The sequence below is a fragment of the Atractosteus spatula genome, chromosome 7 (assembly GCF_055471065.1).
Source record: "Atractosteus spatula isolate fAtrSpa1 chromosome 7, fAtrSpa1.hap1, whole genome shotgun sequence".
In the NCBI taxonomy this organism is placed as follows: Eukaryota; Metazoa; Chordata; class Actinopteri; order Semionotiformes; family Lepisosteidae; genus Atractosteus; species Atractosteus spatula.
Genome location: NC_142712.1, coordinates 60,010,888 through 60,027,111, shown reverse-complemented (window position 1 = coordinate 60,027,111; position 16,224 = coordinate 60,010,888). Strand labels below are relative to the sequence as shown.

The window sequence follows — 16,224 nt, the reverse complement described above, 5'->3', positions numbered from 1 at the left end:
TTACCAGATAATGTTAGTGTCCAGTCTTTTCAATACAGGCAATGAATTCTTTCAATTGAAATTCCTTTCGTCTTTATAACTTAGGACTTAGGGTTTCTTTTAAGACCTTTCTTTGTTTTTCAGCGGAGCCTCAGAAAACGAGTTTATGTGCAGTGGGAGATTCCCCTTAGAACCTCCAGGACTATAGAAGAACACTTACCATATTTAACAGTTTTTGTCTTTCTGTAATATAAAAGATGCTTGGGATAAAAAATGAATGCCACTGGAATCCTTTCTGCAGGGACTGATTACATCGGAATGAGATGGGAACCGGCCAGCATGGGACAAGGACATACCAACTGATTCAGCAACATTTAAGATAGAATTCAAAGAGGAAATACAAGGAAAACATTATTGGAAGAGGCAGAGGTGTAGCATTACCTGTAAGAGCACAGCCTTTCGGGACCACATTCCCCAGAAACCTCTGGGGCAATGAGCTGCTGCTCATAGTCACCCAACTAGTTGCTCAAAGAGGTTTCTGGGAAATGTGGTCCCAACAGGAATGTGCTCTCACAGCTCTCTAAATGGCTTGGACTTCTTAAAGATATTCAAAATTTGTCAGTGACATTCAGGCATTATAACACAGACATAATAATGAAATTGGGGAAAAGTTGTGTGAGAAAAGAAGTGATTATTGTGGGAGATTTAAAATCATTGGGATTTTAGCAGCAGAAACAAATGTTAGTCATTGTTAGTAATTGCTTCTTTATGTAGTTTGTCGGAATTGCTAGAGGGAGTGCCTGCACTGGTCCAGTCTTTCCAAAAAATCAATATGGAGTCAGATAACAGCTGTGTGATAAGAATATAGTACACTTGAAAGTCTGTTTTAAAACTGTGCAGGTTCAGTTCTTGATGCCTGTCGTAAATAAATAATTTTGCAGACCTAGCAAGGCAACTTCAAAAGCCCATGAATAAAAAATTAAAAAATAACTCCTCTTTTCCTGAAATTTAGATGCAAAAGGCAAAAGAAAATTCACCATGAGACTATGCCAGCAGGGAAATCCAGAATTGACTGTATATACAGTAGTTGGGTTGTGTTTGAGCATGTTGAGGATAATAATGGGCTGTGCGGTGTGCATGTGTGTGCTGAGGAGCTGCGGTGTTTTGCAGCCTATGTCCTGCAGGTGAAGGTGGAGATGGAGATGGTGATCCAGCAGTACGAGAAGACCAAGGTGGTGCGGGAAGAGCAGCTGGAGCGCCTCACTCAGATCTGTCAGGAGCAGGCGGTGAGTGGGGTGGGGTGTCCCTGAGCAAGACGAACTCGGGGAGCACGGAGTGAGAGCACAGGGCCGCACTTTCGCTTCTGAACACTAGGTGTCCTCAGCATCCTATTGACACAATCCACAAGCCACTGCGTGTCAGGTCACCTCCCTCTGGTGCTAAGGCTACTGAAAGTAAGGACCTCTTGCAGGTGCAAATAAGTTTTCTAAGCAATTTGCCCTTATATTTGCTTTAAAACACTGACATGCCATACATTTCCAGTTTCATGTCTATTCACCTCAGATTTGCGTATTAGTAACATGCATTACTTTCCACCACATGGTAGTCCACTACAATTTCCATACACGTGTAAGGCATTCCACAGCAAGTGCTATTACGTACTGTTTTCTGTTATGAACAGCTGAAGATGGAAAAAACTTCAGAGGTTCTTATTTTCTTCTCATGTCCCTCTAGAGAGCAGCCAGCCCTAGTGTGGTCTTGAATGACCTACAGTAGAACGTGTTTTGCCCTTTATTGTATGAGCAGGTGTCCCTTAAGACCACACAACTGACCTGTCTCTCTTCCTGCCCATTTTCTCTTTCTTCTCAGTCGCCAAGGGGCTGACCTGAATGATGGACATAATGATGACACTGTTTGGTTAATGTAAATGGAACCGTGTTGTCTTCACCACCTCCTTTGCTCACAAGATTTAGCCTAACACTAATATTTTTTTGGATTTTTTTACCCCTCCAGATAGTTGATGACCACATGGCTACTTCTGCATCTTTATGAAAACGACAAACTTTAGCCACAATAGAGCCAATTGTGCTCCTGTCCGATTGTGACACCAGGTATTAAATGAAAGGCATATGGTGAAACCCCTTGTGCCCAGGAATGACTAACTCAGTCCCAGCAGTGAGACCACGTAATGAAAAATGACAACGTGGTACTAAGACCTTTCCAGCGATATCTCATTCTTCATTAGAACCTGCCAGACAGCACAGGGCTTTACAATATGCTCTCCCTCCAGTTACCTTATGTGACTGTGTTGTCACGCTGTGGCACATAAATAGGTCAAGGTGTTTAATTCATATAAAAGGAACATATCCCAGCAAGCGGCTCTGCAGTAGCTGTAAGACCATTCAGTGTTGGGACCTGACCAATAAATTTCCTCTATCGGGGTCCTGAATTCCATATAGTTTCATATAAAGTGCAGATTGTTTTCTGCCAGGGCTGTAGATTATGAAGAACGCCAACAGCTCTGGAAAATATGCTGTGAATGTTTCAAAGTGAATAAAAGTTAGATGCAAAGGGTTCTTTCTCATATCTGATGAATGTCACGGAACATACTGTAGCTATGCACAAATAATATGCATAGCAATAACCTAATTTAAATAAAAATCACAATCTCCTAGTGATCTTGAGTGATATATTAATTCCTGTTAAATTGTTTTTGAGGTGCAGATATAGGGATGCTTTAGACTTTGCTCACTGGAAATCACTCTGTATGACAGTGTCCAAAACATGCAAAATGTCACCATATTTCTAGTAGCCATCTCACCCTACAATTCACAACTGGCAGTCCACCGAAGCTCTGCAGATTTGAGCCTGGTCAGTACCTGGATGGGAGATCTCCTGGGAAAAACTAAGGTTGCTGCTGGAAAAGGTGTTAGTGGGGCCAGCAGGGGGTGTTCACCCTGCGGTCCATGTGGGTCCTAATGCCCCAGTATAGTGATGGGGAACTATACTGTAAAAAGGCACCGTCCTTCGGGCGAGACGTAAAACTGAAGTCCTGACTCTCTGTGGTCATTAAAAATCCCAGGGTGTTTCTTGAAAAGAGTAGGGGTGTAACCCCGGTGTCCTGGCCAAATTTCCCATTGGCCCTTACCAATCATGGCCTCCTGATAATCCCCATCTATGAATTTCATTCATTACTCAGAGCTTCATTACTCTGCTCTCCTCCTCACTAATAGCTGGTGTGTGGGGAGAGGACTGGTGCACTATGGCTGCTGTCGCATCATCCAGGTGAGGCTGCACATTGGTGGTGGTGGAGGGGATCCCCATTACCTGTAAAGTGCTTTGAGTGGAGTGTCCAGAAAAGTGCAAGCAATACTTTAATTAATATTAATTATAAATTATCTCAGTTTTACTCTTTTCACTTGTAGAATAACTGCACTGACACTGCATTGCTTGTGTGCCATATATATTTCTTATTGTACAGATGTTCCACTTTTGACATCACTATGCACCTCCTAAATCTGTGTGCAGTCTCTGAAAAGCAAAAAAAATCTCAGGTTCATCAGACTGAAACAAAAAGGAAGCCTTTGTAACTTTATTTTTGAAGCTAGTGTTCGGCTTTTAAAATCCAACGTTTACCAGGGAAGTACATATCAGGGTTGTGGTATATGAAAAATACTCATTTTAATATCCATAAGCTGTAGTTCTTCCAATCTTCAGTTGCACTGCACTCAGTAGCTCTTGTATCTGAGGCAAAGGATGTTAGATGTAAAATGTGAAGTCTATCACTGTGCCAGAAGAGGGCAGCACAATTCCACAGCATTATTCTGTATGGCTTGTGAAGGGGTTGCTCCAGTAACTGCCGTTGCTGTGACTGAAGGGACTTCTACACCAGATAGATAATATAAAAAACTTTCTTCGGCAAAACTGATAGTTCACTCATGGGTTTTACTTTTAATTTACTATTTGTCTGATATTGATCTTACCAGGCCTGTTAGATGTGCCTAACAAAACGAAGAAAAAAAACCACTTGAAATTCTTTGACTATCTGTTTTGTGATTTTGTTTAGGGAGTACAAGTGGATAACATTCTAAAAAGAACATGTGCCGTTCTTAAATTTTAAATCTTTTGAAAATGTCATTTTTATTTTTGATCTGTAGCTAGTGTAGTTTGTATTGAAACAAATATTGAAAACACATTTAGTGTGTATTTACAGAAGGACTGCTTGTGGATTGTTAAAGACTCATCCATAATTTATCTGAAAGAGATGGGGAATCAGTTATCTCCTATACATACTATGACTGGAACTATTTCAGCACTCATCCTGGCTGCTGCTCCGTTTGATGTCCTTTTGAGCAAGTGCCCTCTTTAAATGAGCTGGTGAGAGGAGATGTTCTCCTGGGAACACACACACACACACACACACACACACACACACACACACACACACACACACACACACACACACACACACACACACACACCTTCAGTTTTCCAATTAGCTGTACCCAACAATTACATCCATTGAGGAGGTGAAGGCCCCTCACATCAATATATAAAGAAACCAACAACTGTGGCTGCTGCCCCAAAAGGGGAATGATTATGGAATGCTGAGAATATTGTTAAAACAGTTTCAGAAGTCATTGACTACTGCGCTAAATCAATCTTGACGAACAAGGGCAGAAACAAGCCAGTGATGAATTGATTGCTTGTGCATCAAGTCAGCGTCCTCAGGACTCACCAGCTGCCTGGAGTGGTGACGAGCGCTGGCCAGGCGGCCGGGCCGGAGGCATCCCCATGGCTGCCGTTTGAGGGAGGCAGGGTAGTTAACCGACCGGCGTGTGTGCGTGTGTGTTGGCAGTTCGAGATCCGGCAGCTGAGGGCACACCTGGCGCAGCAGGACCTGGACCTGGCAGCCGAGAGGGAGGCAGCCATGCAGATGCACCACGTGTGGGGCAAGCAGAGCAGCAAGTTCAAGGTGGTGGACGGCCTGGCCGCGGGCGAGTCGGACGACGAGGGCAACGACAACGTCCGGGAGACACGGCCCCCGGCAGGTAGGGGGGGAGAACTAAGGCAGAGCTCTTTTCGTTCGTGTCCCAGTGCGCCCTGAGAGGCATTATTAGCCATAATCTGCTGTGCTTCCTCTAGGACTAACAGGTCTGTCATGACAGTTTAGGGTTGCCTGAGCTGTGGGCTTTTGGGCAAATGGCATTGCAGGAAAGCAAATATTTCTGCCTGTGGAGATTTACTGCAAACACATTAATACAGTAGCCGGTACTCTGTGTCAGGAACCTGCGACTCATGGGAGTTGAAGGTATTGAAAATGCTATGCAGTGCGTTTTCATTTCCATCGCCAGCTCATATCAAACCGTTTTCACATCTTACTGGTTTCTTGGTTTGAAACATGCGTTGGTTTTTTTAAACTTGATTGTGAGGGTGTAATGCTTTCAAAAGGTGCTAGACGTGACCTAGGTACTTTTCCTTTTTCAATAATAAAGACAATTCTTATTTTTAGGAATGACCCATAAACAAACCCTGCCTCCGTGATATGGATGTGCATGTAGGCAAACCAAAGCTGGCTATGCCAGCTGCATTTTGCAGGAATTGAAACACATTTGAGATATATTCCCATTACCTCCACTACTCCGTGTGATGTTTGCAGCACTAGCTAATATTGTACACCATCATTAGAAACTTATAATGGCCATAAATTTCAGCATCTATGAACTAAAAGCCATGTTGCGTCAATGATGCTGTAAATCGAATAGTGTTTTGGTTAAATATTTATTAACACTGATTTTGGCGTGTATCTGTCTGTTGATCGTTCCTGCCGGAGAGAACAAGCCGCTCATAATTAATAACATTACACCTAGAGGGATGGTAATCCATGCACAGTTTCCTTCCTGGAACCAAAGATTGAATTGTGCTAAACAGGAAACTTGCTCTGGTTTTGAACTTGATTTTTAAGATGCTGTCAAAAGACGATTACCAGGACCTGAGCGCTTAACTTTTCCTTTTTAAATAATGAAGACAGTTTTTATTTTTGGGAAGAAACGGGAAAAAAAAACTCCTGCCTCCGAGACATAGGTGACACGTATGTGCTGAATTATAGATGACTAAAATGTGGAATGTTTTAACATCAGATAGTTGAAATGCCGATATGATGTACTCCTAATCTGGAAAAGTAGCCTTGAGCAGCTCTGAGGCCTCTTCTTAAAACTCAGGCATTAGCACACAACACACCTCTGACTACAGGCATTTAAAGATCAATAGAGGCCAAAAAAGCTTTTAAGAACCTATGAAACCAGGGAAACAAGCATATTGCCTTTACCATGTCAGGTTAGATTGCCGTCTCCAAAGTGCAGCTATTTCAGGTACAGAGTGCTTGGTGGATTGGGCCTTGTAGTGTGGGCAGAGTGGTCTGCAGAAAACATCTGTTCCTTTCACCTGGAAACCACAATACGCTGTGAAAAGGCAGCGCTGGAGCCACAGAACCCCCAGGAGGATTGTGGGAAATCTGGCTCACTGGGACAAATGTGGCTTTTTTTTTCTAAAAACATGGTATCAAAAAGAGCACTTAAAATGGAGGCCAGTTTGTAAAGTGAACGATATGTGACAGCCACTCAAGAATGGCTGGTGGAGCGCAGGGATTTGGTCTGTGGTCTGGTTAGATTTTTCCATCCTGTTGGGGTAGGCCATGCTGGAGAGTGTTTTTCAAACTCTTTCTTCTTGTTTGTGGTATGATAAATATGACCTGGCAATGGGTTAGGACTATAGTTTTCCAATGCAAAATGTCAGTCCATCCTTAAGTAAACAGCAACAGAAGACTGGTTCATTTGAAACTTGAAAGTGGCTCTGTCTCCACACACAGGTTGAATGTGTACAGTTGTTTATGGTCTGGCTCTGCAGTGTCACCCTAGTGTCGCCCCAGCCCACATCCCTTCGTTTCTCAACGTCGTTAGAGACTGCTCCACTCATTGTTTTCTGCTGGCAGCAAGCCCTTCTCTCCCCTTACTTTGAACTGACTCCATGGTCATCATTTCTGACTCCATGGTCAGCGAATACCCAGGAGTTAGAATATATGACTATTGATTATTTGCATTATATTCTTTATGGTTATTTTTAACTGCAATTTGCACGAAAACCCAGTACAGGCTGGAATGTTAGGATTGTTTCTGAAGTATGCCGCAGAAATGCAAGCTGTAGCTCAAATCAGGACATCTCAATAACAACCACTTTTGCTCTGGTCTACAACGATGTCATTTCCACTTACTGCTGTTTACAGTTTGTCAAAGACAAATAGCATGTGCCTGTAAGAAAGATGCTGTCAGATATGCCTGCGTGTTTAGTATTTCCTTCACTCTTAAATGAATATTTCTATAACCTTGTAAGAACAATTCTGAGTAAAGGGGGGACATTCAGCTGGTTTTATTTTTAGTAGCTGATCTCCATCCATCAAGATGCCAGGGTATCAACTTTTGTAAAACAGTGTCTTTTCTTCTGGTTGGAGGAGCTCCTCCAGCAGTGTCTTGAAAGAAGCCGGGGTATCAGCTTGTTCCACACTCCCTTCACCCTTTGTGTACAGATGTGCCTCCTGTTCCCAGTTGTTTTCAGAGGGCGGTTATTGCTAAAGAGTATTGGAGAATATTGTAGTTGTGATTCTGAAAAGTTCAAGGTACAGCCAATGTAACCACCATCATGGAGAGATAAATCACTCAATCTCTTTCTCCTAAACAGCAGTTCAGCCAGTCTCCTTTTCTTCTCAGTATTCCTTTGAAATATCCTTCAAGTGTGTCTCTAAAATAGTGGTTGAGTCGTGCAGGGGCCCACCCACATTTATCTGCAAACCTGTGTGTCAGTTCGCTGTTTAGGAATATGTGGCTCATAATAGTTCGAAAGCTGCTCTGGTGCCAATTGATTTATTGTTTGAAGCATCTTTATGATTTTCAGTGTATGAGCATTGTTCTCCAAAAGCTGCTGTTTCAAAACATTATGACTGGAGAAGGATTCAAATACTGTATGTCACTATATACTTAAGCACATTCATTTGAGTTCCAGTGGCTAATTGCACTGATGTATTATTACTTATTTTAAAGTAAATATTTAGTCCATGCCTCTGGCTCTTTGTATTTATTTCTAATCATACAGCTTGGCATGGGTTCAATGTCCTTGCACTTTTTAAAAAAAACTCATGTGTTATTAATTGCGTAGTGATTGTCTTGGATGTGATTAAGTGAGTGCGATGCTTTTTCTCCAGGGGCAAACATGAATATTTTAAACAGAAAAATAAATGACCCATCACAGTTTTCACTGATCCCATGACAACACAACCTTTACCTGGGGGGGGTCTTCTGTCTACACATCTGTGTTTTCTTTACCCCTTGTACAGAAATCAAATGTGAACCAGACAGCTTGAGAGAATGGGTCTCTGAACAGATAAAGACATCTCGATCAGTTCTTCTTATGCTTTATAAAGCCTTTCTTTAACAAGAGGAGAGCATCTGCAATATTTGTATAAGTTAATCATGCAAGTTTAATTATGAATGCAAGTTTTGGCTTTTTTTTTAAGAAAATGAAAGGGAAGAAGAAAAGGGAAAATTTGATGAATTTGGAGATGTGGATGTAGGGTTTGAGCCATGTAACCATAACTGAGAGGTGTCAGAAGGAAAAAATGGAAAGCAGAATAAAATAAACATTATTTGTGTATTAAGGCAGATGTATTTCAGACTTAACTTATTTAGATGCAGATGGAAAAGGGGGTTAATACTGATATAATAGATTACAATTTGCCAAGATAGGTCATAGTTGCACATGATTTGTAAATGATTAACATCCGCTATCCAAGATGAAAAAACGGAGAAACACACAGATTCGAAAGGCAATAAGCAGATGAAATTTTATTTTAGCAAGGCAAGTGCTGAAACCAAAGATTTTTTTTTAATTAAGGTAATGTTATTAGAGACCCTGACGTAAGTATGTAATATTTACAAACAAGAGGAAACTATTTGACCCATTAGTTTGTTTAGATTTTAGTAATTGGATTTAGTAACTTTCTTGAGAGATGTCAGGGTATTGACTTGAACAACAGAGCAGGGTAGCTTGTTATGTGCTCCCACATCACTTCCTGTAAAGGATTGTGGGAGCATGGAGAAAGATACCCAGCCATTGTGTTTACACATAGGTTTTGGGTTTAGCTGTGCATGTAGCTTTGTACACATTTAGTGTACAGCTTTTTCATGCTTAATTAATTTATATCAAAACAAAAGAGATGTGTGGCTGTGTGATTGCTTATAAAGAAAATTTGCCCAATACGTTCAGCATGTACAAAGCTTCATGCAGACGATATTTCACTGTCAATGTCGTTTTGCTATCCAGTCTCCTAATGTATTGTGCATTAATAGTATGTCCTACGGGAATAATTTGTAAACGTAGTGTTTGCAGCTGTTGACCTTTTTCATAAAACATAAGAAACATTTATAAGGCCATTAAGAGATTGCATATGAAGCAGTGAACAGTACAGGTGATCTTTGCTTATCTGCAAAAAACAGAAGTCTTTGATTTTTTGTTAAAAAAGTTAATCTCTGTGCTTGACTTATGGGTATATCAAACTATGGGTTATATATATATGAAGTGCCTGTTCTGTTGACATGATGCTTGCAGGCCTGTCTTATCCAAAGAACAACACAAGGTACCAGCATCAAAGTCAAGGATTGTTTTTCTTCTGTCGATAACATCTTCACACATGGGTGAAGCTTAAGGAAATATGCAGAAATTGCCTCAGGGCAGATTTTCAGACTGAACACGTTACCATTAAAGTCGTTGATTTTTCTCATTGTACTAAGTACAGGTTAGACACAAATGATTTAGTTTTCCAGAATGTGCAGACATGAGTATACAATATAAATTCATCTTTCTTGTTTTTGGTAACTAGAGCTTATATTTAAAAAAAAAGGAAAACTAAAGGATGTCTTGATTTAAGAGCCGATAATGTAATTGCTTTACTAAATATTTCATAATACTGATCTGATTAAAAGGTCTATACAGTAATTAATTTAGTAGCATTTCAATGGTACATGCTGTCTGCAGCAGTGATGCATTTCATGATTTCAGTCATAATTCTAATATCTGCAGTTTCTTCTAATGTGCCTCTGCATCTCTTTTCAGAACCTGTTGTTCGTGATGATATGAACAACTATATCAGCCAGTACTACAGTGAGCCAAGCAGTGGTAAGTGCTTATATCCAATAATATATGAGGTTGTCATAATCCACTTCTAGCTCTGATAGTGCTATTCTCCATGGAAAAAAAATTGACTGCAGAGGAAAACTTAACATTTATAAACATTTTACATTTAATTTCCTTGGTAAATACAGTAATGGGTGTTGCTCTTTTATACTATTTTTGTGGTTTTCCTGTTAGAGCTTGATAGACCTGCATCAAAATTTAGTTTCATTAAAATATACTCTGAAACAAATGCTTAGGTTTTGTTACCTGTTTTTGAAAAGTCAGCATTTTTTCTCTAGGTTGTATTCAAGGTTACATCTAGTAACATCTAGAGTAAACATCTAGTAAATAATTTCAAAGTCTCATGTTTTCATGTTTCGAACAGGTGTATTTATTAAGTGAATAAACTGAAGTACTGAACTCACAGCATTCAAGACAATGAAAAGATTCTGGAGCATGGTAAACTGCAGTTCTCCGTTGGAGTTTTTAAATGTAGCACAGAGAGGTCCTGGTTTGGAAGACAGGTAAATGGATTCAGAAAGGTAGAGCAGTCAGAGGGTTAAACTGGAATGTGTGCTACAAATTAAGGACTGGTGTGAGAAAGAATAAAGGAGAACTGCTGTAAGAAGCCAGCTTGCAGGACCATGTTCTTGGGTATTCCCTTATTAAACCTTCAAAACGTAATTTAACTTGTATATAAGACTTGCATTCAGTAGTTTCCTGCAGTGGCTCCAATGATCAGCTTCCCTGTTGTCCTGAAAGTCCTTTTTGCCACGACAGCAGGCTGGTCTGCTCACTGCCCCCCTGCTGTCACTATGTTCTAGACATCGGAGTTCCAGAGGCCGGAACCCGAGTCATCACCACCACAGCCATCGATGTCCACCTCCCCAACAACCCCAACAACATCTCCTCCGACCTGCTGACCGCCGAGGCGCCCAGCCGGCTGGAGCGCGCGGGCAGCTCGGTCAGCGACACCTCGGCCACGGCCTCACGCTCCACTGACAGCTCGGCCACGCGCAACCAGAGCGCCAGCAGCCAGACGCTGGGCTCGTCCACGGACTGCAGCACCACCCGGGAGGCCTCTTCTGACTACTGCCCCCTGGGGCGGACAGGAAGCCAGCGCCATGCCCACCGCCACCCCCTCTCCCTCCCCCAGGAGCAGCTTGGGCCGACGGGGCAGCGGGACGCCAGCACTGTGGTGCAGGAGCTCCTCTCCTCGCTGTCCGAGGACTCCTGCCTGACCCAAAAAGGCCTTGACCCAGTCAACCTCAAACTACCGAGCCCAGCAGGGTCAGCCAAAACCAGCCCTGAGCTGGAGCACAGAGTCAACATCTACAACAAGAAAAACCAGGAGAGCCTCAATGTATTCCAGACTAAGCCACTCATCCACCTCCAAGCGAGCGAACACTCTCTGGAGGAGAAATACAGATTCCTGAACCCTGCTGACTCCCCCATGAGCCATCTACCTGATACATAGTGGGCAGGCCGGTGAGCGCCGAAGCACCAGTGGCATTAGCGTGAGCTGAAACAGCCTCCCTTTGAGCCAGCGCTGACACTTTCTTCATGCCTCCAGAGAACAACAAAAACAAGGAAACAGACAGATTTTCGGGGGGCCTCATCATATCACCACACTGTATTGTGGAGATCCTACCACGTCCCTCTTCCCTCCTTGCTGACGCGCTGCTTTAACTGGGACTGGAGGGGCTCAGGATAAGAGGGAGAGACAAGAGGGCGCTGGGAACCGGCAGCGAACCATCGTCAGGAAGTCGATTCCGCAAAGTTCCTGGTGTTTTAGGAAAAACAAAACATTTCTATGTGTCAAACCAGCAAGGGGCTGTGTGCAAGCTTTTACAAAGCAAGCTAATTTAACAGTACTGTTAATAAAAAACTGCTTTTACAGATTCTTTGGGGAACAGGTAGGGGTGGGGATTGCAGAATGGCTGAGGGGAGGGAGGTACCAGGGTCATTAGGTATTGAGCTAAGTGTTACCTTTATACAAAATACTGTAAAAAATGTAATATATTCTCTGATGAGGCTACAGCAGGGTACATTTGATTGGATGAGCTGAATTCACAGCAAAATTTCTTACCTTTATCTTTCTACATTACAGATGACGACATTTGTATTTAAAATTAAAGAGGGATAAAAATGTTCACTGCAGTATTTTTAAATCCGACACGGCAGTCAATGAGGAAACAATGAAGACTTTTGCGAACCTGAATAAAAAAAGTGAAAGGATCCATGTTCTAGAATGCAATGCTTGTAGCATGAACCTTTAAAAAAATCTGCTTTCTGAATATGGCAAAACAATCCTGTGCACTTTAATGTTTACAGACGTATTTTATAACAATGAACACGGTGGAACCTGAGTCACATACTGCATTCAATTAAAAGTGAAGATTGTGAAATGATAGGAAATGAGAATTGACTGCATTTTCTTTTGTCTCATGTGACACCTGCTTGCTTAACATATATAGAGGAGGTTTGTAGCAGAGTTCTTTGTGAGTCTGGAGGTCTAGCCCAAAGCTGTCAAGGTAATATGGAATGATAAATTGTCCAGAAGATCTTAAAAGTTTTCTTCCAAATGAGTGAAATAAGAGGAAATGGTAAATTCACCTAGGGAAAATTTATAACTGACAGTTATTTCCATTACTGGTAGTTTTACGCTGTACAGCATTCCAGGTAATCATTTTTTAGATGACATGTTGATTACAAATATGTAAATATAGTGTTTGTATAGTACATAAGCATGTAAACATATCATTGCTCACCCCAAAGAGCTAATGTTGTTTTCAGCACAATGTCCACGGTCATTGGTCATCTGTTGTAACGTGAGTCTCTTGGTATTGGCCAATTACACTGACTTATATATAGTTCTCAACAGCATATTGCAGTTTGGGGACTCCTATTTCTTTGTACTGCCCGTGCAATCTTTCTGTAGTTCCACGAAAGGCTCGGGCTGGCAAGCACAGAGATCCTCAGTGCCCTTCTGGGGAAGTATGTGTAGTAAGGAAATACGTACTGCATCTAGACTCCATCTAGATGCCTGTGCTTGAATCCAGACAAGCAATTTAGCATCGGATGTGTTTGAAAGATGTGCAACCTCATGTGAAGTCCAATGTAAAGCACATAAAAACGTCTTTCCTTACAAGTCCTACAAGTTGCAGAACCTTGCAACCTCCAACCTGTTGCAGCAGTGTGGAGCTGAGCAAGAGATAAAGAGAATGATCTATACTCTCCACTGACCTCTTTTCCTGAAGCAAAAGACGGAAGCTGTATTAAAAACTAATTTCTAATTTGACCTCACATGATGTGCACAAATTTGTCTTTGTTGTAGCCAACATGCTAAAAATCATCACTCCATTTAAAGAACAAGTCTGGTTCATGATATAGCCTCTCAAGGTGCTTTGCAACAAACAAGACAAATATACACAAACATATACAGTAAAATGTATACTACAATTTTTTAGGGGCCAGTATACTGTGAAAACCTGAATTAACTGAGGTGTATTGAAAGACATGAATAATGTAGAAGCTTGTTCACAACGAATGTGATCCAATAGCGACTAACTTTTTATATAAAATCTGTAGGAATCAAAGAGAGCTAGCTGGGCAAAGTGCTAGCATAAATGCATACAATATGTTTTATAACATATTGGAAAGATTTGAATTAGCCCCATTCTGATCATGTGATCAGCATATTTCTCTTTCCTGACAGCTTATTACAAATTATCATCTACCACAGCTCTAGTTTCCTCCTACAGTCCTAGGACATGTTGTCTATAAAGTGTTTCCAGCAGCAGACCGGTGTCCAATCTCCTTCCAATGTCCAATGTCTGTCAGGCTCCACCTCTGGCAGTTATGGATGATGGAGTATTATAGTGACATCATCTACAGCAGTGGGAATATTTCAGTAGTCATGTCAAGGTAAAATTTCCATTTTGAAGTTATCTTTTTCACATATTTGATCCTTTTCATTCTAGAGGTGAGGTATAAAAGACCCCGCTTGGGAAACAAACTGTTGATCTTGTGTTTGTATTCTAGTATCTGGTGCAGTTTGGATCATTGGGGTTCAAGATCTGCACCCCACTGTGAAGAGACTGTGCCCACAGAAGGATAGTTGATGTGTCTGTTTTATTCTTTAGTGAGGCAGAGTCCATTCACATGCCCCCACCTCCAAACACGTGCATCAGAAAGATGGTGAAGCCACGAGGCTTGAAAGTAGCTTGTGGACGGCCTTTAGATTTGATACTGTTATATTTTTTTGGGCTTTGCTATAGTACCCCTACTTTGTAAGTTAAGGAAGAGCTTTTAAGAACTATCGAGTTGATTGATATTGTTACCCCTTTGTACTTTGTCTTTTTTTTGTTAATTTAAATGAAGATTTGTTGCTTTTATGTTTATTGAGCTTGGTTGCATGCAAAAAAAAATATTTCCTGTGAATTAATGTATTGTAGTACCATTCCAGGGAAAAGTACGGCAGTGGTATGCTTCATGGCTTCACCCTTACTTGCTTCCATATGAGTTTAGAAGGTAATTAGAATCAGGTGCTAACAAAGAAGTGCACATTAGTTTTAGGTAATCATTAGGAAGTGCTTCCACCTGTATATAAAATCACAAACTTTGGTAGAGCATTCAGGTGTGTGGTAACACATCATGCCTAGTTTAACAGATACCTATGATGGTCTCAAGAGAAAGAATCGTTGCTACTCGTCATTCTGGGATGGGTTACAAAGCCATTTCCACACAATATGTGTATAATATAAGTCCACCATTCCACAGTGAGAAAGATCATTTAACAAATGGAGAAAGCTCAAGACCGTTGCCACTCTACCAGGAGTGGGCGTCCCAGCAAATTCATCGCAAGAGCAGACCGTATGATGCTCCATGAGGCTGCAAAGAAATCCAAAGCTACAGCCAGGAATCTATAGGCCTCTGTCAGAACGGTAAATATTAGAATCCATGATTCTGCCATGAGGATAAGACTGAATAAGGAAGGGTTTTGTGGAAGCCAGTAAAAAAAAACCTTCTCTCCAAAATGAACATTGTTACACAACATAGGTTTGAAAACCAGCACCTGATTGAACCACAAGATGCCTGGACAATGTCCTCTGGACAGAGGAAACCAAAGTGGAGTTGTTTGGCTTTACTGCAAAACGATATGTTTGGCGAAAACCAAACACTACCCATCACCACAAGAACCTCATACCAACCCATCAAGCATAGTGCTGGAGATGATTTGGGCCAGCTTATCACCACCTGGACACCTCACAATTCTTGAGTCCACAATGAATTCCTCCCTATACCAGTACATTCTAAAGGAAGATGTAAGACATCTGTCCAATAGCTAAAGCTTACCTGAAAGTGGATCATGCAACCGGACAATTAATCCAAAACACACCAATAAATCTACGACTAAATAGCTGAAAAAGAAAGGAATGAGGACACAAACTCACTGTGATGCTGTGGCAGAGTCTAAAGAGAACTATGCATAAATGAATGTCCTCAAAACATCACAGAGCTGAAGCAGTTTTGTAAGCAGTAGTGGGCCAGAATTCCTCCCAGGCGATGTGAGAGACTGATAAACTCATACAGGAAACATATCAAGTTATTGCTGCTGAAGTGGGTTCTACATGTAAGTGAATCACAGGGTGCACTTACTTTTTCACACAAGGCTACTGAATGTAGGCTGATTTTTTCTATCTACTGTTAGGACTAGGTGAGGATTAGATGAAGGTCAGATATGTCTTAACATAAAAACCATAGGATGCACTTTCTTTTTCTCATCACTGTATGTAGACCCAGTGTCGTTACTGATGGTAACTTAAACCAAAGGTCAATAGATTACGCTTTCCCAAATAACTGTTGAATTTGCCTAGCTGACTGCCACAGTGAGGTGCCCAGTCTGTTTCAGATCTGAAAGGGAGTGAGGCAGACTAGGTGTAACACGTAGCTCTTATCAGTCTATAGTCTGCCAGTCTTCCTACCAGTTAGGGCAGAAGCAAGATGCTATAGTGATTATGC

General features: G+C 41.4%; 1 protein-coding gene across 1 annotated transcript; it reads left to right on the top strand.

Moving 5' to 3' along the window:
• Positions 1–1,002: 1,002 nt before the first annotated feature.
• Positions 1,003–12,624, top strand: tmem266 (transmembrane protein 266). Its single transcript, XM_088920893.1, has 4 exons — positions 1,003–1,265; positions 4,838–5,030; positions 10,141–10,203; positions 11,025–12,624. The coding sequence occupies exons 1-4, from the start codon at positions 1,026–1,028 to the stop codon at positions 11,675–11,677; spliced, it is 1,149 nt and encodes a 382-aa protein (XP_088777019.1). The 5' UTR covers positions 1,003–1,025; the 3' UTR covers positions 11,678–12,624.
• Positions 12,625–16,224: the final 3,600 nt, after the last annotated feature.